Below are 11806 nucleotides of genomic sequence, written 5' to 3'. Positions count from 1 at the left end.
ACTCACAGAGCCACCCAAGCAGCAATGTTATTTCCAGGGTTTTTTGTTGAAACTCACTTTATTAAAAAAAAAAAAACCAAAAAACAGTCATGAACAATAAATTACAATCATTTCCCCCTTTTATAAATTCTTCATAAAATATATTTGACAATTTTAAAAGAAAATTTCAAAAGTTGCTTTTGTTTCTGAAGTGCTGATGACTTATTTTTTGACCATTTTGTCATGCTGGTGAATTATTTGTAGCTGCTACAATAGTTTGATTGATAAACATTTTACAGTTAAAAACAACAACAACAACAAAGAGGAAAAAACAGACCAGCAGAAAGAACTATTCAGTGTGCTATTTATCTGACACTTAACACTTACTTTATCATAATGACAAAGTATCCCTTAGCACCAAAAAACTACAGGAACCCCATCCTTCTAAGTGACAACTAGTGCAAAATAACATTCTAGGAACTAACTGTACAATCCCATTATTTTAACTGGCCACAGCTGCCTATAAGCTTATTTGAAATATTTGGTCTTTTTTCAATTAAGACAAATTTCATAAAACACTATAAACCATGGCAAGAGACTCTATGAGGAACAATTGTTTATTGAGTACCTATTATGGGCAAGGCACTGTGCACAAACTCTTGCTTTCATTTTTCCTCTAAGCAATATCCAGGAATTTCCAAGTTTCACTTTATTTCTTACTCCTTGCTGGAAAAGCCCATGGCTACATGCCATTTTTAAATTGTCATTTTTTCAACTGATCTTTAGTGCTGAGCACACAGTAGGTACTTAATAAATACCTCCTGACTGAAAGAATGAAGACAAAGAATTTACTATCATTTTTCTTGGTATCATAGGCTATTTAGAATACAAGGACTTAAGAAAATTTCAGAAGAAACTTCCTGATCACCTCATATCCTTACCACCAATGAAAGGAATAATTCCACTTCACAGGTAAATTAAAATAGTTTTAAAAATAAATTATAATTGTTAACTACTTTAAATGAGGTGGGACCAAATGCTATCTACTTAGGAAACCGTGACATGTAGCTATTTGAAGAGCAAATGAAGCATTGGCATACCATCACCTAAGTCATCATGAATCTCTGCTGAAGTGCCATGTTATTGATAAGACATTGTAATGCTTTTTTATTTCCAGTAACTCAATCTACTTGGCCAGATCTGTGTTCTACTAATTTGGTGATCCAGAGGATCAATTATCATGAAGTTCCAGTGTATTTCCACCTCCAATTTTGAAAATAATTCTTATAATTATTAACTTGGAAGTAATGTTAAATGTACTTTTCTTTTTTTTCATTTAAGAGGTTTTAAGTAAAACCTTCCAGTCTAAATTTTAAACTTCACACCAAGTAATGCATAGTTCAGAAATTTTTTGTACTCCAATTTTTTGTGCTTTTTCACCTTTTATAGTCCCCTGAACACATTTTAAATAAGGAAAAAATTATGGTAGGAATATTCCAAAAGTTGTGGAAGTTCAAAAAAACTGAGGAGACTATGTGAACTATCAATGATTTCAATATTCTAATATCTTTAAACATTTTTTTTTAACTTTTGACCAAAGATCCTAGTGCTTTATAGAGATTAACCTATATACAAATGGTCTTAAAGTATTAACAACCTTAAAGGCTAATGATCTGTTTTAGGAAAACTTTCTTCCTTTAGATTTGAACTATCTGCATTTACAGGGGGAAAAAAAAAAAACAAAAACTGGAGACAACCATATGGGGTTAAAAACCAGACTGACTTCAAGAAGAATAATGGTCTATTGGTTCTTCACATAGACCACACCAAGTGATTGTATAAACTGATAACCTCTCTATTTGAAAGACATAACTGATGCCACAGTATTTTACCCATTTGCCAAACTGTATAGGTATCACCTCCCACCTTAGAAAAAGGTGGTCAACACTGAATACAACCACACTACCACTATTACTGTGTCAAATTAGACAAGAGAAAACAGCATTAGTGCTAAAACGAAACGAATTCCAGTGATTAAACAGGAGACCATATTAGAGCAGGCAATGTGAGGATAGAACTCATTTGGTTTCTTCAGCTTTACGCTGAGGCTTAGACAAAGTCTTGAAAATAAAAAGTTAATATATATCAATTACTATAGTTTATATACAGCAACGTTTTCAGAAACAGAAGAATCCTGTGTTCAGACTTATATTAGATTGCAGATGCTCAAGTGCAGTCATGTCCCAATGCAGTGGTTTAATTGGTTAATTGAATGCATGGTTACCTAAAGAAGGTATGACTAAATTATGAATGTCCTTGCTAACCGGTACCACACTGATTGCATGGCTAATTCAACTCCTGCAGCTATAGGGCACTGGAGAGCTCAAACAAACTTCAGCAGCTTTGGATCACTTACTTTCACTTACGTTTAGCCAGATAATTTTGGACTCTCCAAAATGATGTCTTAAAAAAAGCTGTATAACATTATAAAAATAAAAACTTAGCATGATTTCATTAGAGGGAGGGACAGGGTAGGAAGAGGGAAGGTTCTTTTATTTTTCATTACTGATTTCACCAGCAAATCTCAAAAATCCAAACCTACATCAAATAATTTAAACAGAAGTGGCATTTTTTTTTATATGGAATGCAAAATGCACACATTCACATACTTACATATACATAAATATATACATATATGTTTCCTTTACAAAGCTTCAAAGGTTGCATTACCAGCATGCAAACCTTTTTTTCCATGGAAATTTCTAATACTGACAAGGAATGTCTAAAATACTTAAGAGACATATTTCCAGAAAACTGGACTCTTCTTTTCTTGGCTCTTATAGAGAATTTTCCTGCCAAACTTCTACCAATGGTCATTTAAAAAAATTTACATCCACATTGGTAATACACTTTTAAAACATATTAACAGAATGGCCAGCTTGGACTTAAGAAAAATGAGGAAAAAAAAAAAACTCCCACAATAAAATCTAAACCCTTAAAAGGTGGACTTTAGCTTTTTATATTCTGTTTCAGCCACATTATGTTGCATCACTGTTAAAACAGAAGCAGCATATCATCCAAGATATTTGCAAATAATATATGTGTCACGTTTCCCAGCTGCTATCTTTAAATGCAATTTGTACTAATCTGAGTTCTAGTTCAAAAGCATCTGGACGATCCTGAGGGTTTGCAGCCAGCATTTCCTTAATCAGTTGTTTCATTCGCCCATTCATAGACTTTTTCTTCACAGGAATGAGAAGTTCCATTTTGGGATTTTCCAGAAGTGCCTCCCCAACAGGCACAATCTCAGTTCCTTGTTTTACATAACTCCCCAAGAGTTCCTTCTTTGTCTCTGTGTCTATGAAGGTGATCCTTTCCAGCATTGCCCAGATGATAATCCCCAGAGCAAAGATGTCAGCTTTTGCTGTATAATGTCCCTCCCACACTTCAGGAGCCATGTAGAAATCTGTTCCACAAGCTGTAGAAAGGAAACACTTGTTTACGCTGACAGGTTCTTCTGGATTCTGCCCAGATGCTGAACAAACTTTACTAAGACCAAAATCAGCCACTTTCAGGGTAGGTTCCAAGTCACTGGTATCCAACCTGCTTTGAGAAATCAGGATGTTATCAGGTTTCAGATCTCGATGGATGATCTGGTTTTTATGCAGGAAAGCCAGGGCACTGCTCAGCTGAAGCATGAAGCTGGTGTTAGTTTTACGATTGGGTTTCCTGGACAACAGATACTCATTCATATCTCCTCCATCACAAAAATCCATCACGAACCACAAGTAATAGGCGCTTCTGGGATCAAAGGCAATTTCTCCTTTTAGTGAAGTCTCTACAAGCTATAAGAAAGAAAAAAACAGATTATAATCATCTGCACAGTTTATATAATTCAGTGATAGAGAAAGAGTCACTGGTTGAGTTAGTCTCTAATTTTAATTCTAAATTCCATGAATACTTTATTTGTTCAGTGCTTTCATATGTGCATTTATTTTAAACTTTAGTACTGCAAACTGTCACTTTGTCCCTAACAAAAATACACCAAATTTCTAAGTCAAGAGGTGAAAACTTAATAAAAAACAGTTATATTTTGAGACGTGTCCAACTGCCTGTACATTTGCTGCATGTGTCAATGGAGCTGAATTCTAACTGGCTAGCTAATAGCTTCCTGAAAAGATCAAAGTTTCAGCACCTAGACCTGGGAGATTGCCAGCTAGGGTATAAACATCAATTAGGACATTCTAGTCCATAAAACTCCCTGAAATCTACTTCTCGCTTATTGCACTTACATTATCAACATAATCTGTGAAACTAAGAGAAAATTATGAAGGAATAACCAGTTGCTACAGAAATAAAGTGCTCCTGTAGTCACTGATGAAACTAAAGACTGACATCATTATTGCAAGAACTTCTATAAGCAGAATGCAAATATGGTGGCTATCTCTATCAATAGATGGCTTCTAAAAACCAATTAATAAAAATCACATGCATTTTGATATAAAAATTCAAAACTAAGGTTGTCTATTTGATACAAGCTGAAAATCTAGACTAAAGCACAGTTTTACTTATATCATTATCTAATTGTAACTCTCCTACTACCTGAAATTCAAGAATCTCAATTACTTCACTGAACATGAACTGTCATTTTAAATTACAGTGCTTTGAAAGCATTTGTCCTATGGTGTCCTTTTCAGGTTCACAGGCTGAACAGAAACTCATTAGGGAAGGTGAAGAGTTGTTGAGGAGTGAGTGATCTGCTATAAATCTACTAGTATTTCATCTTTTCGGTGGGCAGAGGCAAAGAACACGTCTCCATGATGTCTCCCCCATGGCAGCCATAATTGCAATGGTCTGCAGAAGTCTTCTTTGCATACATTTTCTTTGTTGCATGTGTTTGCCACTGAGACAGAAAATGAAAGAACAGAAAGGTTCAGATCACACAATTATTTACCAGGTGCACTGTTACTAAATATGCTCAGATTAAAGATGAGCATCATCACTCTTCCATCATGTCCTCTTTTCATTCTCAAAAGCAAAATTCCTAAATAGCTTTGAGCAATGCAGAGTTCCAGCCTTCAAATAATGGTTTAGAGTAAAGCCAGATAGTAGATATTTTAGGCTTGACAAGCCACATAAGGTCTCTGTTCCATATTCTTCTTCTTTTAAAAAAAAAAAACTCTTAAAAAATGTAAAAACTATTTTTAGTATCCAGGACATACAAAAACAGGCTGAGGGCTATAGTCTGAGGGCCCCTGGTTGAGAGTTACAGAAATACAGAGCCCAATCTGCTTACTGTCATGTGCAGAGGATGTCAGCCACTGGCTGTCTTGCCTAAAGTCCTTTAACAGCGTCCCTGTTCTCTTAGGCTACAGTCTAAGCTCTTTAACATGGGCCGTGGGAGCCTGTGCACTCTCACCCTGCTCATTTTTCTAGTCTCACCTAAAACAACTCTCCTTGTACACTGCAGTCTTATTATCTTCTTTCAGTTCTTAGAATGTTTCGTGCCTTTTGCTTCTAGACATTTGTATGTACAGTTCTTTCTGCCTGGGAAGTTTTCTTACTCACTCACCTGGCTAATTCCTCTTTACCTTGCAAGTTTCGGTTGAAACAGTTCAGAATTCCTGAACCCCAGGATTATGTCAGGTTGCCTATTACATGTGCCTACACCATCCCATACTTTTCATTCATGACACTCATGATAAGCATATATATTGTCCATAAAGTTCCTATGCATAAGATGTGTCCTCTGTTAGCTGTTTGTTTTACATTTCTTCTAGGTGAGGTTTTTAGCTATCAGGAATTGACTGAATGATTCCAATTAAGAACAAGAAAGGTACCTAGAAATACATGGAGGAAAAAAAAATGTAGAAAATAGGGAAGACCATATGTAGAGATTCTGTCATCACAATATAGATTTGCTTGGTTTTGCCACGTGTAAATATTGGTTGTCTTTACTAGTGTAAATTTAGAGAAGGCACTTGCTAATGTGTTGGTGAATGTCTGGTTAACTAAATAAATCTGTAGAAAATATAATTTTATTAGAGTTGCTTACTACTGAGTCCTTCCTATGTGCCAAGTACTGTGTCTGCATCACCTCTTATTTTGACAAATCCCACGGAAGGTAGAAATTATTATTCCTTACATTTGAAGATACAGATGCTGGGAAAAGATGGGTTATTTATCCAAAGTCCTACAGCTAGCAAAAAATGCCCTAAGTCAAACACAGGTCTATCAGGCTTTAAAAAGATAAAATAGATTACTAAACAAAAAGGTACTTTACATTAAGAAAAAAATGACTGAATCAGGCTTTACATCTTATGGCCTTGAAAGATTAGCTAGCTAATACCTAGTTATATAAGAGTTGCTCCATCTGGACTCAAGGATACCATCAGCATTAAGCCATATGTTTAAATATCCTTGCATTTATAGTTCAATTATGCATTTTAGTCTCCAAAATTCAATGCAAAGTCCAACAAGGTTCTAGTCACTTTTATGTGGAATGTGGTAAGAATGTTTCTGATTTTTTTTTTATCATTAGAACTTATCTAATAAGCACTTTTAGAAGAATACAAAGTAAAACAAATAAAGACGAAATAGTTACATTTATATTCCCTATCTTAAGAGAGAAAACTTTAGGGCATAGCTTGCAGTAAAATTAGGTTCTCAAGACTGATATTTTTTCACCATACAATGAAACTTGCAGGTTTTTAATTACACAGAATAATGTGTTTGTTTTGTTGTTCCTAGAACAAAAGTTTTTGCTGTTTTAACAGACTTTTGTACCTTGATGGTAAATTCTGAATTTAGACACACTCGTGGAAAGTTGTTCGTGTTCCAAGAATGACTGGACTTAAGAAATTTTGCTCTGGCCTTTAACTAGAGCTATGTCAGAAAAATATTTTCTCTTCAAGTATAGACCTACTAGAAATTTTGATCTATGGCAGAAATCAACCTTAAAAAAAAATCCAGATTTTCTGTTTTCCTATATTAATGCTTTCCCCAAGTCTACGAAAGAATAATCTGGAGGCAAAAGAGTAACCTGGAAGTTACAGAGCACATATTTTAGCTGCCAGATAGTCCTACATTTAGTTCCCAATTCTGCCACTTGCTATGTGATTCTAGATCAATTCAGCATCTATTCTAAGCCTCAGTTTCTTCATTGGTAATGATGATAATAAGAGTACATTTCTCATAGGAATGTTCTGATCAGAGTATGGAATGAGTAGGAAGCCAAATGTTAAGTCGTTAGTAACATTCAGGTGCTAAGCCACATAATCCATGAAAATTCAATGGAACTGCATGGTTAGGATCTTAAATAACCTTCTGAAACAGCAGAGGATCTAAAACATGAACATGAGTTCATGTCAGTGATAAAGAAAAGCCCAGTTACCTATGGGACTACTACTGGTTGTAGCGTTTTCCCTTTTCTTCTGTCTTCAGTTCCAAAAAAAGTTGATTTCAAATAAGTGAAATAATTAGACTCTAGTCTCAATCACCTCTCTAGTTCCTATGCTGTCCCATTCCTATGCAGATTGGCAAGTATCACGGCATAACAGGTGGCTTATGTTATTTTTAGGTATTTGCATCACAGGTTTAAATAAAACCTTGTTTTAGAGGAAACATCTACTCAGTTCTTGGCAGACCCCTATCTATTCCTAACTATATAAACACCTGCACTTAAAAGTAGAAGTTCATCCGACTCTTTCATTCCTCTTACTGCTGACCAATGCTACGTTCAAATCATTTCTATTTCCCATTCAACCACACATACCTGTAAATAAAGGGAAGAATTAGAGCCGTGGGACATCTTTTGCACCATCCCATCTTTTTGTAGGATGCATTCCTCCAAGTGAATCACATTTGGATGTTGGCTCTTGATACTGCTTAGTGCCCAGAACTCACGCAGGGCTAGTTCAACATTTTCAGGTGCATGGCATCGGATTTTCTTCACTGCCACCCGTGCAGAAGTCTTTCTGATGACTGCTTCATATACAACACCGTAACTACCTCGGCCTACCTCCCGTATTAGATCGTACTTTGGCTGGCTACTCACCATCTTCAAGGTCAAGGTTTCTGGAAAAATGAACAAAGTGCTCTGTTGAAATTAAGTATACCTACTGGTTTCAATTTCTTCTTATGCACGATTTAGTAGTTGTCATCTGTCTCACTGTCTGCAGTGCTTGAATAATATTTGCTATACACTGGGCAAATGTAAATATTTTGATAATAGTAGCACTACTATTTAATAATAGTAACAGTAATGTGGTACTTACCATGTATCAGGAGCTGTCCTGAGCATTTTATATATTAAGCTCATTTAATCCTCACAACAATATTATGAGGTAGATACTGAGCATGATGGGGCTTCCCTGATAGCTCAGTTGGTAAAGAATCCGCCTGCAATGTGGGAGACCTGGGTTCGATCCCCGAGTTGGGAAGATCCCCTAGAGAAGGGAAAGGCTACCCACTCCAGTATTCTGGCCTAGAGAATTCTATGGACTGTATAGTCCAGGGGGTCTCAAGGAGTCTGACATGACTGAGGGACTTTCACTGAGCATAACAGCTCATTTTGTAGATGAAGAAACTAAAGCACAGAGTTTTAGCAACATGCCCAAGGTCAAACAGCTAGTAACTGGGAACCTGGGATTTGAAACCAGGCCATCTTGCTCTGACAACCTCTTACATGAACTGCTTCAAAACACCACTGGTAAACATAAACCAAAAAGTTCATATTCTTATTTACTGATCATGAAAAAACAATAAAAACTCCTGCTTCCCCTGAAAACTGATACATATAAAAGTTCCTAAAAATGGCAAAACTCACAGTTAGAAACACAAACACCTAGCTTAGGTTTAGGTACTGAGACTGCACAGAAGTAAGAATGAGTAGTTATTTTTCTTTTTTAAAAGTAAATGATCAAACTATACACATTCCTATTTTAATTTTATTTCCTTATTTCTTGCAAAATAAAGTTTGTGGAGAAAAATATTCCTTTACAGATAAACGAAGCTACTTAGAATATGGTTATTGTTCTTCTTGTTTCAACAATAGCTATTTAGATCTAGGTCATTTTTGCCAATGAAAACTATCCTGCATATTAAGAGGTTCTCTGAGAGAGTTCTTTGGAATTCAACTTGCTAAATCATTTAAAGGCAAGGGCAAAGAAAGGCCTTGCGTGGAAACACTCATGTGTTGAATTAAGAGTTTGAAGAGTGCCTCCTCACTCTCCGAAGACTGTCAAGATTCTAATGAACTTCAGGAACCAATTCTCATTTGTAAAATGCCAGCATGGGCAAGAAAAGTTACCTGAGATTGTACAATTTTTATAGTGTACGGTTTAGGGGAACACAAAGCGACCGACAAACAGAACCTGTCAAGTTGGGATCAGTCATTTTAAGTCGATAGAACAGATTTAATAAAGAAAATGAAAGCTTCTGAGATTGCTTTTAGTCCCACTTCCTCCAACTGGACACCGCTCTTCAAATTCCTACAGTATTTCCGAGTGTCGGATTTCCTGCCACAGAATTCTCTGCCCCAGCTACACAGTGGACATTCGTTCCTGTCCTCCGTGGATCGCCAATTCCTATCCATCTCAAAGTGGCTCGTGCCTTGAAAGCTGCCCCATACCCCCCTGAATAGGTGGGAAGGAGGGTGTCTGTGAAGTCTTTGAGATCCTGGGTCAAAACACAGTGCGGTGATGCACACCGTGCGAACCTCGGGAACTTGGGACGGCATCCCCCCGGGCCCTCGTGCCTACACCCGGCGCTCGGACACTGGCCGGCCCAGCTGTACACCTGCTGGCGCCCAGGGAAGGAACAGTCCTGGGCAGAGGTGCAGCCCGACGCGGCGGCTCAGGGCCCCGCTCATTGGCCAAGTATCAGGCCCTCCCCTTCTTCGGCGGCTTCCAGAGAAAACCCGGAGGGGATCCTCTAGGGGCCCTTCACCCGGAGGAGCCAGTCCTGCAGCTGCCCCGACTCCTCCGGGTCGGCGGCTGAGGCCCGGGGCCTGGGGAGGAGGCCACAGGGCAGAAGAGGAGGCCGCGGCTGGGGCCGGTGGCCTGAGGGGTGCGGGCCGGAGGCCTGAGGCGCGCGGGGCCTTCCCCGGGACGACTCCGCTGACAGCTCAGTGACAGGTCGCCTGGGGCGGGAGGCACGTGCAGGGCCCTCGGCTCTGCAGCAGGGTCTCTCAGCCGAGCCGAGGGGCCAGATTTACCTCAGGGTAGCCGCCGCCGCTTCTCTCTCTCACGGACTCTGCAGGCCGCCATTATCGGGGAGCTCGCGCCTCCGCCGCCGCGGCCTCCAGTCAGAGGCCGGCGCGCGCCCCCGTGGTGCGCGCGGACACACCCCCTTACGCCTCGCGGCCCCGCCCCCCTCCGGCTTTCCGTAGCGCGAGTCGGGACGCCGAGCGCCGGTCATGCGGGGCGCGCGCCTGGCGCTCCGCTGGCTTCCCGACTCCCTTGGCTTTCAGGAGCCGGGGGGAGTCGCGGAAGGGGGTTGCGCGCTCTGGAACGCACCACTTGTGCCCCCTCCCCGCGGGGGTGGCCGGGAGCGGCGAGGCCATTCCACGCCCTGTGGCTTGGTCGCCCTCCAGCCGCAGCGGGCGCCCGCGGCCCCGGCAGTGGTGCCTAAGCCGCAGGTCCGGGCTGAGGGAAGTGCGCGCGCCTGGCGCCCTCCCCTCCCCCGCTTCGCCCCGACTCCTGACTTTACCGAGCTGCGGGAAGGTGTGCGGGCTCGCTGGGACGGAAGGCCTGGGGCATCTTCTAAGCGCCGGGCTGGGATGCCTGAGGGACGCGGGCCTCTTCCGGGGCCCCGCGGGGAAGCACGGCCCGAGCTGGGAGGTCTGGCGTCCGTCCCGCCGGCAGGGAGGCTGCACCTTTTGTCAGAGTCACTGAGCCATATTTGCGCGCTGTGCGGTTGCCGAGGCGGCGGCAGCGCGGGGCTGAGTGCGATCATCTGGGAAGACGCGGTCCCCTGCCCCGCCGGCGCGGTGGTATCTCCCTTAAAGAACCCGGCGCCTCATTGTTCCAGGGCTCTGCAGCCGGGAAACGGGGCGACTTGCCCCCGGCTTGGAGAAAGGGGCCGCGGCCTCCGCGCACGCCCTGCCTGGCTGCGGCACCCGCGGGCTGCACGTGGAGAGTCGGGACAGCCCCCTCCCTGCGCAGCTAGCGGCCGAAGTCTGGGCCGAGATTAACAGCGAGGACGGCCGTGCTAGAGGCCCGACTGTCAGCCTGAGTCACTGGGGCCCTGGACTGCCGTTGGCCAGATCCAGGCCCGCGTTCACCAGCCAACTCTGGGCTGTCAGTTGCTCAAAGACCCGGACCGATCGGTCATTCAGTTAGTTTCACGGATCAGTAAGCAACCTCCAGAAACGTCCACTCCTTCACGGATTTAATCCGCACCTAGTGTTTATCAATAAAGTGGTTGTTTCTCCTCCCAGTGCTGTATAAGGCATGATGGGCAAAGAACCCCTGTTAACTGCTCTCAAGGGTCAACCAATTACCCATTTTATTTTCTGTCCTCCATTTATGGGCCTCCCGAATGTCTGGGACTGGGTTAAGTCTTCAAATGATCTCTCCCAATCCTAAAGAAACTCCACAAGAGCAGGGCTTATTACTAACCCTGTTTTTACAGGTAAGGACGCAGACCTTTGCATTCTTTGATGGAAAGGTGTTTTTTTTTTTTTTTTTTGAGGGGGCACTTGCCTTGAATACCCTCTCCCCTGGTGTAAATTCTACTTATCCCGACCAGAAACAAAACAAAACAAAACCAAACCACCCCCCCCCCCCCCCCCACCTTGCTCTGTAATCTGTTCAGTTTTCGCCCT

General features: G+C 41.5%; 1 protein-coding gene across 2 annotated transcripts; it reads right to left on the bottom strand.

Annotated features, from left to right (window-relative positions):
• Window positions 1-2511: 2511 nt before the first annotated feature.
• Window positions 2512-10833, bottom strand: PDIK1L (PDLIM1 interacting kinase 1 like). 2 transcript variants are annotated; one of them, XM_020909227.2, is made up of 3 exons: window positions 10690-10833; window positions 7754-8055; window positions 2512-3824 (listed from the first exon to the last, which is right to left on the bottom strand). In XM_020909227.2, the coding sequence occupies exons 2-3, from the start codon at window positions 8036-8038 to the stop codon at window positions 3084-3086; spliced, it is 1026 nt and encodes a 341-aa protein (XP_020764886.1). In that variant the 5' UTR covers window positions 8039-8055; window positions 10690-10833; the 3' UTR covers window positions 2512-3083. The 2 variants fall into 2 exon arrangements, with proteins under 2 accessions (XP_020764886.1, XP_020764884.1); XM_020909225.2 differs by lacking the exon at window positions 10690-10833 and adding an exon at window positions 10196-10306.
• Window positions 10834-11806: the final 973 nt, after the last annotated feature.

The sequence above is a fragment of the Odocoileus virginianus genome, chromosome 30, assembly GCF_023699985.2.
Source record: "Odocoileus virginianus isolate 20LAN1187 ecotype Illinois chromosome 30, Ovbor_1.2, whole genome shotgun sequence".
Classification (NCBI taxonomy): domain Eukaryota; kingdom Metazoa; phylum Chordata; class Mammalia; order Artiodactyla; family Cervidae; genus Odocoileus; species Odocoileus virginianus.
This window is presented reverse-complemented; position numbering and strand designations above follow the sequence as displayed.